We start from the raw sequence: 19338 nt of genomic DNA on the forward strand, positions 1-19338 counted from the left end.
CTCTATGTCTGAGTTCGCTCACCAGTAAAATGGAGATAACAATAGCTACCTCTTTGGTGGTTGGGAAGACTAAATGGGTGAATAGATGGAGATATATAAGGAGCTTTGAAGAATGCCTGGATGTGTAAGAGCTCAGTGAGTGCTGACTCTTATGATTCTGAGGAAGGGCAGAGGGGGAGAGGAAGCTGTCAGGGTAGGTGGGGTAAGACCTAGATGGCGGTGGGTCAGGGTAAAAAGAGTAGAAGAATCTAGTATCCATGAGAGGTGGAATCAACAGTAGTTATAAAACCACTGGATGAGGGAAGGGAGGGAGAGGGAAGGGGCTGAGATGGAGTGACAGGGGGACATATGTTTGGAGGAGAGAAATGATAAGAGCTGAATCGGCTGAATGCCCGCCTCATGCCAGGAAGGATCCTTGGTGGACCCTCACACAGCCCCTTGGGGGTGGTTCCACCATGTCCCCGTCCTACATGGGCACTCCCTGGGAATCCTGACACCAACCTCAGAGAGGGGACGAGGCTGAGAACAGGGGCAATGGCCCAGGAGGCCAGGCAGCAATTCCAGGGACACTGGCCCTGAGAAGATGCGGGGGGTGGGGGGAGGCAGTGGTGAGAGAAGGGAGAGAGAGAAAAGAAAAACCAGCGATGGAGAAAGCGTGACAGATTCCAAGATGCAAAGAGGGGGAAGGGAGAGAGGAAGCTCTGGGAAGGCAGAGAGAAGGAGGATGGTGAGGGATGAACAGAGAGAGGGGAGAGGAGATGAAGAGAGAGCAGGACTGAGCCGGAAGGAAGGCTCCCAGCCAGGGCCCTCTCATCCCCACTCTCTTCCTGGGGGGCACCCGGATGCTGGGCCTTCCCCATGAGGCCCCTCAGCTTGGGGACAAGCTGGGTGGGGCAACCTGAAACAATATTCACTCTGTCCTAGAGGAATGCATCTTCCTCTCTAGCTGGGGGGCTTTCCAGGAGCCTTCTCGGATTCCTCCCGTGCCTGCCTTCACTGAGGGAAGAAAAGGCAGGATGACAAGAAGGCAGGGACATGGCGCAGACAGAGGTCACTCCTCACACCACACTCCCATTTCCAGCACTGGAGGCCTCAGTCCCCAACACCGGGTCCCCGTTTCTCTCATGGAGCCCCCATCCCCACACTTCATTCCAGTACTCCATCATTTAATTGCCTAAGCAAGATCAAGAAACTTACTGAAAGTTTTTAGAACACCCACTGACACCCCCCCTACCAATAGCTCTGCTTTCATTGAAAAGAGACCTCCTTACCCAGCTAGGACCTCTCAGTCTATGGGCGTGGATGCCCCTCTGGGCCCCCGAAAACCTTGAGCTTGACTTTCCTGATGCTTGCAGAGAACTGGCACCTTCTCACCTTTATGGCCTCAATTTATAGCCATAGTGTCTAGAAAATGAAAACCAGAATTACAGATCACTAAGTTCACCTTCCTGAATTTACAGAGGAGCACTCCTCTGGCTCATCTGTGCCAGCCCGGCATGGGAAGAGCAGGTCCTAGGTCTCAGATGAATAAGAGAATTACAACAAAGGAGTAAAAAGCCAGCCCTTTGTGATTTCTCGTGAACTGAAGGCAGTGACTGTGATCCCTGTTATAACTCCTGATGAGCTGCCTTTTTCACTCAACAATATACTGTGCTCAGCACCCTCCTCACGGTGAAAGCAGGAAGTAGGTGGGAGCCTCCACTCATGCCATCACCTCAGTTGTCCTCTCCCCTTCCTCTCTTCCCCTTCTTTCTCTCCAGAGTTCCATTTCCCCTTCATGCTCTTGCTCTCCAAAGACGAGAAGAATTCTGATCTAGGCTTTGAATGTAACCCTTGAATTTATCCCAGTAAAATGGCCCTGGGCAGAAGACCTAAATAGACATTTCTCCAAAGAAGATATACAGATTGCCAACAGACACATGAAAGGATGCTCAACATCACTAATCATTAGAGAAATGCAAATCAAAACTACAATGAGGTATCACCTCACACCAGTCAGAATGGCCATCATGAAAACATCTACAAACAATAAATGCTGGAGAGGGTGTGGAGAAAACGGAACCCTCTTGCACTGTTGGTGGGAATGTAAATTAATACAGCCACTATGTAGAACAGTATGGAGGTTCCTTAAAAAACTAAAAATAGAACTACCATACAACCCAGCAATCCCACTACTGGGCATATACCCTGAGAAAACCATAATTCAGAAAGAATCATGTACTGCAATGTTCACTGCAGCTCTATTTACAACAGCCAGGACATGGAAGCAACCTAAGTGTCCATTGACAGATGAATGGATAAAGAAGATGTGGCACATATATACAATGGAATATTACTCAGCCATGAAAAGAAACGAAATTGAGTTACTTGTAGTGAGGTGGATGGACCTAGAGTCTGTCATACTGAGTGAAGTAAGTCAGAAAGAGAAAAACAAATACCATATGCTAACACATAGATATGGAATCTGAAAACAAAAATGGTTCTGAAGAACCTAGGGGCAGGACAGGAATAAAGACGCAGACGTAGAGAATGGACTTGAGGACACGGGGAGGGGGAAGGGTAAGCTGCAACAAAGTGAGAGAGTGGCACGGACATATATACACTACCAAATGTAAAATAGATAGCTAGTGGGAAGCAGCCGCATAGCACAGGGAGATCAGCTCGGTGCTTTGTGACCACCTAGAGGGGTGGGATAGGGAGGGTGGGAGGGAGACGCAAGAGGGAGGGGATATGGGGATATATTTATATGTATAGCTGATTCACTTTGTTATAAAGCAGAAACTAACACACCATTGTAAAGCAATTATACTCCAATAAAGATGTTAAAAAAATAAAAATAAATAAATAAAATGGCCCTGGGAGTCTTTGGTCCAGTTTCCCTCCAACCATCTCTCCCCTAGGTCTCCTATCCACTGCCCAGCAGCTGGACCGAGAGAACAAGGATGAACACATCCTGGAGGTGAGTGATGCTGCTGAACCCATTTACTAGATTTGAAAACCTCCTGCAGGAGGTCAGGCTGGAGCCAAGCCAGGCCTTGGGGCCACATGCACGTTTCCAGGCAGTGGCTGAGGAGGGTGCTGACTCAGAGAGGAGTTGTTACTTAAGCTGAGCCTTGCTGTGGTTAGTGGTGGAGACTCTCAGGGTCTTCGCTGGCTCTCGAGCAGTGTGATGGGAAGGAATCTGAAACCATGTGAGGGCTGGACAGGAAGCACTGACGGATTAGCAATGCCTGCAGTGAGTATAGGAAGACGGAGTAGTACACATGGGCTATGCACTTGTCCGGTCTGCTTTCCAGCCCATCCCTAAGCTCTAGAGAGAGTCACCCAATGTCAAACACTAGGTTAGTAGCAGAGCCAGGATGAAAACCCAGACCTGTGTCCTCTGTGCTCTGTGCTCTTTCTAGGACGTCTCTGAAATCACATAAGCATCCCTGGTGACCATTCCAATGAGAGGCGTCGGTCTTGACCCAGAGGGGATTAAATCAGAAGGAATCTAGTTATACCCCCTCCTGCACTATCCACAACTAATGAACAGGCATCTCTTCTAGTCTTAAAGATGTCAGCTGGGAGGGACACATATTCCTCAGCAGGAATTTTGCCTTCTATGCTCCCAGGCTCTGGACGTTCCCTTTGTATGAAACAGGCATTACTAGTAAGCAGCAGCCAAATGGCTCTCTAGGGACTGAGGCATTCTCCATAGTTCAGTACAGGCATTTATCTTTAAATAGCAAAATATATTAAGAACTCGGAATCATTTAAAGTGGAAATGTCCCTTCTCATACTGATGCATGGGGTGATTTGCCTCTACCTGAAACAGCCCGATTCTGAAATTGTTTTCGTGCCTTTACTCTGTCTCTTGATATCATTTCACGCATTGGGCGGCATGTCTGACTCCAAAGGTACCGCCCATGCCTCCATTAACATCTCCTCAATTATTTTTTTCTAACCTCCAGTAGCTTAAGGAAAGCGAGAACAAAGCTTACCAGAATTAGGAGCAAATAAAAAGTAAATGGTCTCCGAGAAATGGCCATTTGCCTCCTGAGTAAAGAGTTCTAGCTTTTGTCTAGAGCCTCTGCGACTCTTCTTCCAGTTCTTTCTGGTTTCTTTCTCTGTTCTTGCTCGCTTTCCTGTGGGCGAGGTTACCACAGAGCTGGGCTCCAAGAAGGTGAGGTTATGATAATAAAAATCACGAGCGTATACCAAACAACAGATGGACTGGTATTTCCAGGTTTTTGAAAGCAGGGGTAGTGCCAGAACTGTGGTGGGTGGCGATACATATTCACTGCCTTGCGTTTGTCAACTCACACTGGATTCTGTCCCCAGGTGACTGTGCTGGACAACGGGGAGCCCTCGCTAAGGTCCACCTCTAGGGTGGTGGTACGCATCTTGGACATCAATGACAACCCCCCTGTCTTCTCCCACAAGCTCTTCAATGTCCGCCTTCCAGAGAGGCTCAGCCCACTGACCCCTGGGGCTGTGTACAGGCTGGTGGCCTCAGACCCGGATGTGGGTCTCAATGGCAGGGTCACCTACAGTATCGAGGAGAGTGACGAGGGGGGCTTCAGTATCGACCCGGTCACAGGCGTGGTGTCGTCCAGCAGCATCTTCCCAGCTGGAGAGTACAACATCCTAACGGTGAGGGATGGATGGAGGCCGTGGAGGGGGAGTGGCATACCTGGTCAAGGATTTTCTTTGAGGATACAGGAGGAGGGAGACAGCCTTCAGGCTTGATGGAGGTAGTACTCTGCTCCGTGGCTTTCTCCCAAAGAAACTGGGAATCTCGACTTCAGCCAAAAGATCAGAATTCTGGGCCTTTCTCTTTGAGGGCAATAAGGTCCTTGCCTGTGAAATCCACCCTATCTAGAGATAAAGATTTTGGTGAGAGGAGCAGGGCTTTGAAATCAAGATAAGCCTGGGTTCCAATCCTAGCACTGCCATTTTACAACTGTGTGACCTTCGACAGGTCACTTAACCCTTGTGAGCCTTTGTTTCATCATCTGTAAGATGGGCATAAGAACATTTTCCTTGTGGAAAGCCAATATAGCAAATGGCCAGGGCCTGGGCTCTCATGTCTGTAGCCTGAATCCAACCCCAGCCTCACTGCTGGCCAGGCAGACATCCCAGGCAAGTGAATTCACTATGCTGAGCCCCAGTTTCCTCCTGCAAAAGGGAGGTGATAACAGTACCTCTCTGAGCGCTGTCAATAGGATTAAATTAGATATTGCACACAATGCTTTTAGAGCAGGGCCTGGTAATAGGGAGAGCTCAGTAAATTCTAGTTTATTATGTTGATGGCTGTTGGGAAGGGTAAAGGGCCCATGCATGGAAAGTCCCGTTCAGGAAGTAGCACACAAAGCCTTCAGATAATAGTGGCTTTGAGTCATTTTTTACTACCTATGAGTTTCTAGAGCACAGTTCTATGTTCTGTTCACCACTGTGCCAGCTGCAACTGGCTTGGTGCCTGTTTACGTAAGCTCTCAGCTGTTTGTCGAACGGATGAACCAGTGGATGGAAGGCCAGCTCAGTCAGTCACAGGGCGCTCTGTCTCCTGGCCTGGCCACCTGGGTCTTCTTGTTTCTTAACCCCAACCCTACAGTCAAAGCCTCAACTTCTGGCCTCCTTTCAGGTCAAGGCAACAGACAGTGGGCAGCCACCGCTCTCGGCCAGTGTCCGGCTACACATCGAGTGGATCCCCCAGCCCCGGCCCTCCTCCATCCCACTGGCCTTTGATGAATCCCACTACAGCTTTACAGTCATGGAGACAGACCCCGTGAACCACATGGTGGGAGTCATCAGTGTCGAGGGCCGACCTGGTCTCTTCTGGTTCAGCATCTCAGGTGAGCGCCCAAGGGTCCCATCCTTGCAGACCGGCCCTAGTCATTGGGATACAATCCTTCTGAGCCCTCTCAAGGTCACGCTCCGTGGCAGCTGCTGTTTTGGCCATGAGTGGTGATTGCCTCTTCCCTGGTCCTTTGGGGCAGTGGGTATTCAGACCACTGCTTTTGCCAAGCTTTCCTTCACACCAGCTGTGATCTCAGGTGCAACCTCCATGGTCTCACTGGTTACCCCAGCCAGAGCCAGACAGGGCCTCAGTTATCCCGAGTTCCTGGGAGACCTAAGACAGTGGTCCAGAGAGACCCAGAGGAGAAAGCACAAGTTTTATGTTTCCTCTTCTGCCTCAATGTGAACATCAATGTAGAGCTGACTTCATTGACCATGAGCCCGAGGCCAGCTGTACCCTGGGGCCCTGCTTAACGTTCTGGTCCCAGGTTCCATCCTCAAGATCAGGGAAAGGGTTCATTCTTGTAGTAGGAGACACTTGGGTCCAAGCTCTCACGGCCTCCTCTGAAATTCCTTTCTGTTTCTAAATCAAGATTTTGTTAAAACATCTTGGGGTGGGGCGTGGTTCAAAGATTCCTTTGGGAACCTGATAAACGTTTAGGTCCTCTTCCCAGAAAGATGTATGTGATTGAGCGCATGCGCGCACACGCGCGCGCGCGCACACACACACACACACACACACACACACACACACACACACACACACACCTGCATGCAAATTTAGGGGTTTTATAGATTCTCTGAAACCCAGCCAGGGATTCCAGGTCAAGAATCTCTAATCTAAGAGCTTCAGTACCCCCTGAACCATGAAGTCCTATTACAGAGATTCCCAGCCTGCTTCAGAGGTTGGATACCAGCCTCTCTCAAGCTTTTTGACCTCCTAGATTTACCTCCAGTTCTGATTCAATGCTCTTTTTAAGTATTTGACTTTTTTTCTTATAGAACATTTAGAAAACACAAATGAGTACAGAAAAGAGAATAAAAATCACCTAAACTCCCACCAATCCGAAGATAATCCCGTTATCATTTTTATGTTTCCCTCTAGTCTTTTCCTTTATACACCCATATACTTAGGGTTATATGAAAATATTGTCATATAACTTTTAAAAATATAATATATCATGAACGTATTTCCATGTCACCAAACAAATTTCTACAAGCAGACATTTAAATAGCTGCATGCTAATTCTATATTTTGGATTCTCATAGTTTATTAAAAGAATTCCCTCCTGTTGAACAGAGTTACTTCCATTTTTTGCTGTGTCTAAGCTGCTTTGGACTATGCAAACTACCTGTAAGCCATGATGTAGAGCTCCATTACTCCTACATGTTTCAATTTTAGTAGCAGAATACATTCTAGAGCAAATTTTAGTCTTCCTCTGGAATTCTTCAGTCCTTATAAGTGTACCTTTTTCTGAATCATCACTTGGATCTTCAAAATAATTTGACAATAAGTTGAGAAGATCAACTACCACCTCCTCTAGATCCGCCAGCCACATCCCATAGTACTTGTGCTACTACTGCCTACATCACTGAGGTCGTGTGTGCTTTCCTCTTACCACCCATCCAGGTGGGGACAAGGACATGGACTTTGACATTGAGAAGACCACAGGCAGCATTGTCATCGCCAAGCCTCTCGATACAAGGAGGAGGTCAAGCTATAACTTGACCGTGGAGGTGACTGATGGGTCCCACACCATTGCCACCCAGGTGAGAGGCCTCACTGGGAACCCTGAGTTGAGAGGAGATGGGAGACCTCCTTGGCTGGAAGGCAGCTGTGCTCACCACTGTGCTACCATTGCACACTGGTGCTTCTTTGGTTGGGATGAGGATACAGAAGGCTCTCTGTGCATGTGGTGTACCTCAAGGAACAGTGAATTTGGAATCAAGGTTCTGTGCTGTAGTCTTGTCTGATCACTATGTCTGTGATCTTGGGAGAATTCTTGTTCCCACTATGGATCTCTATATAATGAAGGGTTTTGTCTAAATGAGCAGTTTTTAATTAAAGGTAGAGTGCCACAGGGGCTACCACAGACATCAGGAATGATGGTAAGTGGGGCTCTGGATTGCTACTCTGGTTTCAGCCAGTTTTATTTGTTTCATACACTGGAATTTCACCCAAAAAATTGCATCTGAAGAAAAGGCCCTTTAACAAGAATTTTGTTTTTGAAAACCACGCAACTGCATACCATCTGAAAGCCCTGTGATTTTGAAATCCTATCATTCATTCAACAAATATTTATCAAGTGACTGCTGTGTGCCAGGCCCAGTTGTTATGGTGGAGAACCAGACAGACAAGGTTCCTGACCCCCTGGAGCTTACAGTCTGTCTTCTCTTTCATTCTCCTCCCTAGGTCTACATCTTCATGATTACCAATGTTAACCACCATCGGCCCCAGTTTTTGAAGCCTCATTATGAGGTCAGAGTTCCCCAGGACACTCTGCCTGGGGTTGAGCTCCTCCGAGTCCAGGCTACTGATCAAGACAAGGGCAAGGGCCTCATCTACACCATACATGGCAGCCAAGACCCGGGAAGTGCCAGCCTCTTCCAGCTGGACCCAAGTAGTGGTGTCCTGGTAACTGTGGGGAAATTGGACCTGGGCTCGGGGCCTTCCCAGCACACACTGACAGTTATGGTGAGTTAACTGAAAAACTGGGTAAGGATGTGCTTGCACACGATGTGTGGGGTGGACATGCTTGGAGGCATGCTGAAGGTTCCCTTTCTCTTGCTGAGCCAGATGTACTGATGCTCATAATGATAATCCATGAGATGAGTTGTGACATTTCACAGCCTGCCAGAGGCACCTTCCATAACGGATGCCTGGGACTGAGGAAAGAGATGGGACAAAACTGCCAAAGAACCCCCTGCAAACTTGGCTTTTTCTGGGCTCACTCCAAATATCCCTCAAGAATTCTCTCCTTGCTCCATGACTGCATGATCGCACAAACTCACATAGCATCAGAGCTGGGAGGGACCCAGAGACCATCCCACCCAGAGCAAGCAGGTATATAGGGCACAAATGAAGGAGGACTTGACTCTTAGGGTCACGTACCTGCAGTTTTATGACCCTGAGAGTGAGATCTTCCCTAAATTTATGCCTTACATGCTTCATTTGCCTCATTCTAGTCCCAGCCCTGGTCCCACCCATTTCTCTTATCTTACACCTGAGGCCCATAGAGGAAGAGAGACTTGCTCACCATCATACAGTTCTTTATGATGGAACCCAAATCAGAGCCAAGCCTTCCCAACTCAAGGTTCTTAGTGTTAGTTTATCATCCTCTGGGCACTTAAATATATATTAAAGGCTCTGAGAAGTCCTGCAGCAAAGAACACTTCAACTTCATTTTAGTTCAGTGCTCCCTAAATTTATTTGACCATAGAATTTTTTTTCCCTGAATAACGTGTTGACATCTTGAAGAACTAATATTCTCTGAGAACCAATCTGGAAAATACTGACTGCTTCTCTGCTTAATTCTGCCTTTCTCCTGAAATGGAATTATCCCTGAAAATAGCTAAGCCTAATAATCACAAATTAATAAACTTATTTAAGAAGAAAAAAGAACGTAACTGAGAGCAAAATTTAAAGGAATACAGAGAGTTACAATTGTGTGCCTCTTGCACTGGCATTCTCTGTCATCGACCTTAATTTAACTGTGCCTCCTCCCATTCCACTTGCTGCTCATCCCATTGCACCCTTGGACCCACAGGTTCGTGACCAGGAGATGCCCATCAAGAGGAACTTTGTGTGGGTGTCCATTCACGTGGAGGATGGAAACCTCCACCCTCCTCGCTTCACCCAGCTTCACTATGAGATGAGTGTTTCTGACACCACAGCCCCCGGAACAGAGCTGCTCCAGATCCGAGCCATGGATGGTGACCGGGGAGCCAATGCTGAGGTCCACTACTCCCTCCTCAAAGGTGAGAGGGCTGAGTTCGGGACATGAGGGGAGGGACTTTGGCAGTAAGGGAAAGCACCGGAGGCATGGATTTGCAAGTTATTCAAGTGCCAAGCTCGCTAAGCTTTGGCAAATGATCATTCTAAAGCACTCCCTGGGACTATAGTGACCTAAGTTACTTTCAAAGGTGGAAAGAACAGTAACAAAGGATTACTCAAGTTATGGGAGAATTTACATAGAGAATACATATATATTCACCAACAACCACACATGTAAAGGATGCTTATGAAGTCCATGCAACATTTTAAAAGATAATACCTTTGTGTAGGTACAATAAAAGAGATCTATAAATACTTGATAAGATATACGGCATAGTTTTAGGAGTATTTTCTTCTAAGGCCACATCATGATTTCATATCTATTATATTTTTTTATCTTAAAAATAGGAATATTACCTGTGCCAGAAACTCATTGTAAAGATTAAAAGAGAAAATGTATGTTAACACATGCTGTAAATTGTAAAATATTATACAAGTGCCAGGGGTTATTACTATCATTGATAAGTGTTAATTATAAGTAGTTAATAGGACAAAAAATGATAATATCTAGTACCCTAATTAATTACTGATTAATCACAGTTAGATTAAGGTTGATGACAGAGAATGCCAATGAAAAATACACACAATTGTAACTCTCTGTATTCCTTTAAATTTTGCTCTCAGTTATGTAATGTCTGATAATTCATAATTGATATTTAATAATTATTGTTATCTTTAATATTCATTAATACTTCATAGAGCTAGCTGCTGCGGACAATCAAAGATGAGAGTGACTTGCTCGCTGCCCTAAAGGGGCATAATAATGTTCATTTATTGCTTGTCAGTATCTTATATACTTTAAGGATTCAGAACTTTTTACATTTTCTTTTTTTGAAGAAATGGAAGTTGTTATACCTTGTCATATGGCAGAAATCTATTCATCCCTGAGGAATAATAATACAAATTATAACCCACTAATTGCTTACTTTTTGTGACTTATGAAGTATAATCACGTCTTTTATCTCACTGACAACCCCATTGATATTAGTATTAATTTTATTTTACAGATAGGGTTAGTTTTAAAATATTCTTCTGATTATAGAAATAACACATGTTGATTCTTTAAAACCTGGAAAAACCAGGAATGTATCAAGAAGAAAATAACATTCAGCCATGGTTCTCATGACCTAGAGAAAATAAGTTCGTGTATTTCCCTCTTATTTTTTTCTATGCATCATTCTGCAGTGGTAGGATCAAAATGAATATACGATTTTGTTCCCTAATTTTTTCTTCCAGCGGTAAAATAAAAAATTATGATTATGTTAAATAGTTTACTTGGCTACTTTTAATGGAACTACTTTTAAATTGCTGTTTACTCATTAAAACCATGTTCTTTGACCAGACTTAGGATTTGTATCACAAAGGCAAATTGGGAAATCACCTCACTAGTCAGCTGGAAAAGGGCTTCCATGAGTGGGAGAATTAGATGGAAGGTTTTGTGGTAAAGCCTGGCTATTTACTTTGCCACTGGAATAATAAAATATCATAAAATATGATAAATGAAATAAGAATAGTAATAAGCAGTACTCCTCTGAGTGAAGGACCTGTACCCCTGAGCAAAATTATTCAGGTGTACGTCACAGTATTAAATAGGTAATGGTCTCATCACAAGAAAAAAATGTATTTGTAACTATGTCAAGTGATGGATGTTAACTAAATTTATTGTGGTGGTCATTTCACAATATATACTTATACACATATCAAATTATGTTGTACACTTTTAATGAAATGTTATATGTCAATTATATCTCAGTAAAACTGGAAAGAAGTACCAGTTATGCAAGCTGAATACGTTCTAGAGATCTCTGTATGACATTGTGCTTATAGTTAACAATTCTGTACTATAACCTCTAAAAATTCAAGAGGGTGAAATCTCATGTTACCTGTTCTTACCACAGTATTAAAAAAGGAAAGGAAAAAAAGGGTAGTTGCAGTCCAAGTAAGGTCATAGGTAATCAGACATGGAGAAATTACTCCATTTTCAATTCTCTTTGGGGCTTCCCCATAAGTCAAGGAAGACTCCTTTGGGTACTAGAATCTCTTCAGTTCTCTAATACTTGCTACTCTTTGCCAAAGAAAGCATGTAGTTCTCAGGCCCAGACCCTTTTAGCAAGCAATAGATTTTAAGAAAATATTTTCCATTGACTAGTTTTTACGGTAACCTCTGACTTATGACAAGCAATACTGGCTTTCTTTTTAAAGTACCAATATAAAGTTGCCTGTTAAAGATATTTTAAATTTTAAAAATAAACAAATTTAAAGGAAAATATCCATTAAATAATGATATAAATAATATACTATACTATTGTATAGGTAGTGGCTGAATATTTAAAAAAATTGTAAAGGCGGTGTGAGAGTGCCTGAAGTTTAGGAAATGTAGGTGTGGTGGAAGGGCCATTTGATCAGGAGCCTCAAGATCTGTGTGTGCTGTCCAGTCCCTCCCCACTCAACCTGTTGCCACTCACTCCCAAAGCCTGACAATGGACTTTCCCACAATAGACTATACAAGGGCTAGACAAGGTGGTTTTTCCAGTCAGTATCAGTTTCGACAACTTATGACTCCATATTTACAATTTTCATCTATCAGGTATATAATCAAAGCTGTTACAAGTTATATAAAGAATGGGTTAAAATTCTAAATAATGTAACTGAAGTTTGTCCTGTAAAAGTCAACACTGAAATACAGAGTGGAGTGTGCTTTTCCTACAAAGTATGTCTCCTTTCTTTGCTCCAAAAACCTACTACTGCTTTGGTTTATAGCTTAAGTTGCAGTCCAAACACTTAGTGATCATTGAAGCTTCCATTTATAGACCACCTAATATAAGCACCACATAAAGAATTTCATAAAGTATATATCTACCCTACACATTATATCATAATTAAATCCAGGGTGGTGCAGGATGTGGATTTTGCCCTGTCCAGCTTTTGTGTGATTGCCTTTTACTGATCTAGAAAGCCTAGTTGGTACCTCTTGAGGGTGTGGTAAACTTCAATTTTATCTTGTCTTTTGTTTCAGGGAACAGTGAAGGTTTCTTCAACATCAATGCCCTACTAGGCATCATAACTCTAGCACAGACACTTGATCAGGCAAATCATGCCCATTATACTCTGACAGTGAAGGCAGAAGATCAAGGCTCCCCACAATGGCATGACCTGGCTACAGTGATCATTCATGTCTACCCCTCAGATAGCAGTGCCCCCATCTTTTCAAACTCCGAGTACTTTGTAGAGATTCCTGAATCAATCCCTGTTGGTTCCCCAATCCTCCTTATCTCAGCTACAAGCTCCTCGGAAGTTACCTATGAGTTACGAGAGGGAAACAAGAATGGTGTATTTTCCATGAACTCATATTCTGGACTCATTTCTACCCAGAAGAACTTGGACCATGAGAAAATTTCATCTTACCAGCTGAAAATCCGAGGCAGCAATATGGCGGGTACATTTACTGATGTCATGGTTCTTGTTTATATCATTGACGAAAATGACAATGCTCCCATGTTCTCAAAGTCGACTTTTGTGGGCCAAATTAGTGAAGCAGCTGCACTGAACAGCATGATAGTGGATGAAAACAACAACCCCCTTGTGATCCGTGCCTCTGACAGTGACAAAGAAGCTAATTCCTTGTTGGTCTATAAAATTTTGGAGGAAGAAGCTCTGAAGTTTTTAAAAATCGATCCCAGCATGGGAACCCTAACCACTGTATTAGAGATGGATTACGAGAGCATGCCCTCTTTCCAATTCAACATCTATGTCCATGACCAAGGAAGCCCTGTCTTATTTGCACCCATGGCTGCCCAGGTCATAATCAATGTCAGAAATATAAATGACTGTCCCCCCAGGTTCTCAGACCAGATATATGAAGTAGCAGTACTGAAGCCCATCCACCGGGGTATGGAGCTCCTCATGGTGCAGGCCAGTGATGATGACTCAGAAGTCAATTATAGCATCAAAACGGGCAATGCTGATGAAGCCGTTGCCATCCATCCCATTACTGGTCGCGTAACTGTGTTGAATCCTGCTTTGCTGGGACTCTCTCGGGAGCTCATCGTCAAGGCTTCTGATGGCCTGTATCAAGATACTGCACTAGTAAAAATTTCTTTGACACAAGCCCTTAACACAAGCTTACAGTTTGATCGGGATGTCTACAGGGCAACAGTGAAGGAGAATTTGCTGGACAGAAAGGCACTGGTGATTCTTGGTGCCCAGGGCAATTGTTTGAATGACACCCTATCTTACTTTCTCTTGAATGGTACAGATATGTTTCATATGGTCAAATCAGTAGGCGTGTTGCAGACAAGAGGTGTGGCGTTTGACAGAGAACAGCAAGACACTCATGAGGTGGCGGTGGAATTGAGGGACAGTCGGACACCTCAGCGGGTGGCTCAGGCTCTGGTCCAAGTCTCTGTTGAGGATGTCAATGACAATAGCCCTGAATTTAAACATCTGCCCTACCACACAATCATCCAAGATGGCACAGAGCCAGGGGACGTCCTCTTTCAGGTATCTGCCACTGACCAGGACTTGGGGGTGAATGGTGCTGTCACATATGCATTTGCAGAAGATTACAGATATTTTCGAATCGACCCCTATCTTGGGGACATATCATTAAAGAAACCCTTTGATTATCAAGCTTTAAATAAGTATCACCTCAAAGTCATTGCTCGAGATGGAGGAACCCCATCCCTCCAGACTGAGGAAGAGGTACTTGTCATTGTGAGAAATAAATCCAACCCACTGTTTCAGAGTCCTTACTACAAAGTCAGAGTGCCTGAAAATATCACACTCTATACCCCAATTCTCCACACCCAGGCCCGGAGTCCAGAGGGACTCCGGCTCATCTACAACATCGTGGAGGAAGAGCCCTTGATGCTGTTCACCACTGACTTTAGGACTGGTGTCCTAACAGTGACAGGCCCTTTGGACTATGAGTCTAAGACCAAACATGTATTCACAGTCAGAGCCACAGACACAGCTCTGGGGTCATTTTCTGAAGCCACGGTAGAAGTCCTGGTGGAGGACGTCAATGATAATCCTCCCACTTTCTCTCAATTGGTCTACTCCACTTCAATCTCAGAAGGTTTGCCTGCTCAGACTCCTGTGATCCAACTGTTGGCTTCTGACCAGGATTCAGGGCAGAACTGTGATGTGTCTTACCAGATTGTAGAGGATGGCTCTGATGTTTCCAAATTCTTCCAGATCAATGGGAGCACGGGGGCGATGTCCACAGTTCAAGAGCTGGATTATGAAGCCCAACAACACTTTAATGTGAAGGTCAGGGCCATGGATGGAGGAGACCCCCCACTAACTGGCGAAACCCTTGTGGTTGTCAATGTGTCTGACATCAATGACAACCCCCCAGAGTTCAGGCAACCTCAGTATGAAGCCAATGTCAGTGAGCTAGCAACCTGTGGACACCTGGTTCTCAAAGTCCAAGCTCTTGACCCCGACAGCAGGGATGCCTCCCGCCTGGAGTACCTGATTCTTTCTGGCAACCAGGACAGGCACTTCTCCATTAACAGTTCATCGGGAATAATTTCTATGTTCAACCTTTGCAAAAAGCACTTGTACTCTTCTTACAATCTGAGGGTAGGTGCTTCTGATGGGGTCTTCCGAGCAACTGTGCCTGTGTATATCAATACTACAAATGCCAACAAGTACAGCCCAGAGTTCCAGCAGCATGTTTATGAGGCAGAATTAGCTGAGAATGCAAAGGTGGGAACCAAGGTGATTGAGTTGTTAGCCATAGACAAAGATAGTGGTTCCTATGGCACTGTAGATTACACCATCATCAATAAACTAGCAGGTGAGAAGTTCTCTATAAACCCCAGTGGCCAGATCACCACTCTGCAGAAATTGGATCGGGAAAATTCCACAGAAAGAGTTATTGCTATTAAGGTCATGGCTCAGGATGGAGGAGGACGAGTGGCCTTCTGCACTGTGAAGATCATCCTCACGGATGAAAATGACAACCCCCCACGGTTCAAAGCATCTGAGTACACTGTATCCATTCAATCCAACGTCAGTAAAGACTTCTCAGTCATCCAGGTGCTGGCCTATGATGCAGACGAAGGTCGGAATGCAGATGTCACCTACTCAGTGGACTCAGTGGAGGACTTGGAAGAAGAGGTCATTGAAGTTAACCCAACCACTGGTGTTGTCAAGGTGAAAGAGAGCCTGGTGGGATTGGAAAATCGGGCCTTTGACTTAAAAATCAAAGCCCAAGATGGGGGCCCTCCTCACTGGAACTCTCTCATGCTGTTACGACTTCAGGTGGTTCCTAATGAAGTATCCTTGCCCAAATTTTCTGAACCTCTATATACCTTTTCTGCATCAGAGGACCTTCCAGAAGGGTCTGAAATTGGTTCTGTTAAAGCAGTGGCAGCCCAAGATCCAGTCATCTATAGTCTAGTGCAGGGCACCACACCAGAGAGCAACAAGGATGGCATCTTTTCCTTGGACCAAAACACAGGGGTTCTAAAGGTGAGGAAGGCCATGGATTATGAGTCCACCAAATGGTACCAGATTGATTTGATGGCACATTGCCCCCATAATGACACTTACTTGGGTTCCTTGGTCTCTGTCAACATCCAAGTGAAGGATGTCAATGACAATAGGCCTGTATTTGAGGCTGATCCATATAAGGCTGTTCTCACTGAGAATATGCCAGTGGGGACCTCAGTCATTCAAGTGACTGCCAATGATCAGGACACTGGGAATGATGGCCAGGTGAGCTATAGGCTGCCAGTGGACCCTGGCAGCAATATCCATGAGCTCTTCGCCATTGACAGTGAAACTGGCTGGATCACCACACTCCAGGAACTTGACTGTGAGACCAGCCAGATCTACCACTTTTATGTGGTGGCCTATGACCATGGCCAGACCATCCAGCTATCTTCTCAGGTCCTAGTCGAAGTCTCCATCACAGATGAGAATGACAATGCCCCCCGATTTGCTTCTGAAGACTACAGAGGATCTGTGGTTGAGAACAGCGAACCTGGTGAACCTGTGGCCACTCTTAAAACTTTGGATGCTGATATCTCTGAGCAGAACAGACAGGTCACCTGCTATATCACAGGTAAGTAGACCTATTTTGGAACAGAGGCACTGGGGTGCATTGAAAAAAGTCCAATAAGAGGTTCCCTAAGACATGGCTCTGCCACTCATTAGCAATGTGACTTTGGGTAAATCACTTAACTTCCCAAGACTTCAACTGCTCCATCTGTAGACTTTGCAGGGCTGTTCTCATTCAACTCACAGGGATGCTGGTAAGATCTAACTTGAAAAAGCTTTGAGAGCCCCCTATACATTGCAAAGTGCATTGTAAAGAGGATTTCTTATTACCTTAGATGGAGTAGATAGACTAGAAGTGAGATTCTACAACTGTTCTCAGTTAGCTTCTGGGAGACAGAGAGAGAATCAACAGTTGTGTGGTCCATGACAACTCTGTAAGGTGACTGTCCTTGTAGAGTAGTATTCTGCCTAGGGCAAGTTGTGGATAGTAGAAAACACTGCCTAGTCAACCATAGGACCTAAGTGTTGGAGCAAAAACACTTTCTTGGATATGATTCCAGCCCAACCTCCTCATTTCAAACATGGGAGAACCAAAGCCCAGATAGGGGAAGAAACTCAACCAAGGTCACACTCCAAGCTTGCATCAGGGCTGGGATTAAAACCATACCCTACAAACTGCTTTCCCCAGTGGATACCTATTGTAAACCTACATTTCCCCAATCTCTGCCCAGTGGCTAAATGAGCCAATCAGTGGCTAAAAGAGAGTTTCTTTACTTCTCAGTGTCCCTTTCCCCATGTCCCAGGTACCATGTCATTCCATTACCATAGTCATGGTTTCTTCTGCTATCACAGCTGTCTGGTGGAGAGTTAATGAGCCTCAAGTTCCAACCAAGAATCATAGACTCCTGGAGACAAATCCTGGATCAGAGCTGTTTGAAATATGGAGTCTTAGTGAAATAGAATCTTGTCATCTTATAATATCAGACTCTTAAAAACACAAAAGTCTTTAAATCTCTGAATAATAGAATAATAAATGTCAATATATCATCAACCCTTGGAATAGTTTAATCTTAGGACTCTGGCATCTTAGAATCTCAAAAATCCATCTCTCCTCTCAGTGACTGGTATCAAGGAAAGATAACTCAGAAGCAAATCTAGTGATCCATCTGAACCTCCACTTAGCCTGTGTCCTCAGTCATAAAATAAAGCCTCAGAGAGTGTATTTATCTATTTATTTATTTTATTTATTTTTGGCTGCATTGGGTCTTCGTTGCTCCATGTGGGCTTTCTCTAGTTGTGGCAAGTGGGGGCTACTCTTCATTGCGGTGCACGGGCTTCAGTAGTTGTGGCACGTGGGCTCAGTAGTTATGGTGCACGGGCTTAGTTGCTCCACAGCATGTGGGATCTTCCTTGACCAGGACTTGAACCCGTGTCCCCTGCATTGGCAAGCAGATTCTTAACCACTGCACCACCAAGGAAGCCCCCACAGAGAGTTTTTACTGATCACTTCCCACCCCTCCACTGTTGAACAGATACTGGATACTAGAAGGTTCTTTTCTAGAATTGCAATCTGCTTCCCTTTAACTTCCTCCGATGCCTTCCAATGCACAAAAATTAAAAACCTGCCCTTCAGCCACATACTTTGGAGCAGTGTTTCTTGCAGTGATAATTCCATTTAATGGAGGCCTTTGAAGTTCGTAGAGGCTTCATAACACCAGATAAACTGACTCGTTGCAGAATTATGGGTCCTCAGCTAAGGGAGAAAATTTTTGCCTTTCCCAACAATCCTAAAAAAGAGTGTCAGGTGGGCAGCCACATAGGGCACAAAGCCTGGTTTGTTCCTGTTGCATGGATTCAGGAAAATCTGTCCCATCTTTTTAGAGGGAGACCCCCTGGGCCAGTTTGGCATCAGCCAAGTTGGGGATGAGTGGAGGATTTTCTCGAGGAAGACCCTGGACCGTGAGCACATGGCCAAATACTTGCTCCGAATCACAGCTTCCGATGGCAAGTTCCAGGCTTCAGTCCTCGTGGAGATCTTTGTCCTGGACATCAATGATAACAGCCCGCAATGCTCAGAGGTGAGAGCCTGGTGAGGGTGGGGGAGGCGTAGAGGCAAGAAGCTGGAGTGAAGGGCAAGAGGAAGGAGAAGGACTCAGGGTACCACCTCTGGGACTGGACATCGTTGACCACACTTGCCCTTGCTTCTCCTTGGCTGGCCTCAGACTAGTGCCCTAGGCAAGGGCGATCCTAGGTGATTCCTCCCGCCCCCTCCAAAGGGATGTCACCAAGCTCTTTAGGACCCATGGTCCATACCTCTTCCCCTACACTCCATAAAAATATCCTTTTCTCTGCAAAACATATCCAGAAGTAAATTCTTCATTCTCCAAACAGCCTGCTATGCCCAGTGGGAAAGCTCCTCCACTGCTGAGCTTGTTAGCATGGCTCATTGTTATCTAATACATCCAAAGAGACCTGCCCCAGAGACGCCCCAC

At 45.1% G+C, this 19338-nt stretch overlaps 2 protein-coding genes across 8 annotated transcripts in view; one reads left to right on the forward strand and one right to left on the reverse strand.

Moving 5' to 3' along the window:
• The window catches only part of SLC36A1 (solute carrier family 36 member 1), a 302007-nt gene that overhangs the window by 173550 nt on the left and 109119 nt on the right, over positions 1-19338 (reverse strand). Inside the window, exon 13 of one of the 7 annotated variants that reach the window (XR_010840299.1) lies at positions 10675-13900. The exons of the other annotated variants lie outside the window; for them this stretch is intronic. The gene's annotated coding sequence lies outside the window, so the exon portion shown is untranslated. Of the gene's footprint in view, positions 1-10674; positions 13901-19338 lie in introns of those variants that run through there. 7 annotated transcript variants of the gene reach the window in all.
• Positions 1-19338, forward strand: part of FAT2 (FAT atypical cadherin 2) — an 89218-nt gene that overhangs the window by 28451 nt on the left and 41429 nt on the right. The window contains exons 4-11 of the mRNA XM_059062466.2: positions 2901-2959; positions 4324-4635; positions 5627-5837; positions 7412-7551; positions 8195-8476; positions 9549-9759; positions 12852-16910; positions 18728-18924. Of these exons, the coding sequence (XP_058918449.1) occupies positions 2901-2959; positions 4324-4635; positions 5627-5837; positions 7412-7551; positions 8195-8476; positions 9549-9759; positions 12852-16910; positions 18728-18924 (5471 nt within the window). The remainder of the gene's footprint in view (positions 1-2900; positions 2960-4323; positions 4636-5626; positions 5838-7411; positions 7552-8194; positions 8477-9548; positions 9760-12851; positions 16911-18727; positions 18925-19338) is intronic.

This window comes from Kogia breviceps, chromosome 4 (genome assembly GCF_026419965.1).
Source record: "Kogia breviceps isolate mKogBre1 chromosome 4, mKogBre1 haplotype 1, whole genome shotgun sequence".
Classification (NCBI taxonomy): domain Eukaryota; kingdom Metazoa; phylum Chordata; class Mammalia; order Artiodactyla; family Physeteridae; genus Kogia; species Kogia breviceps.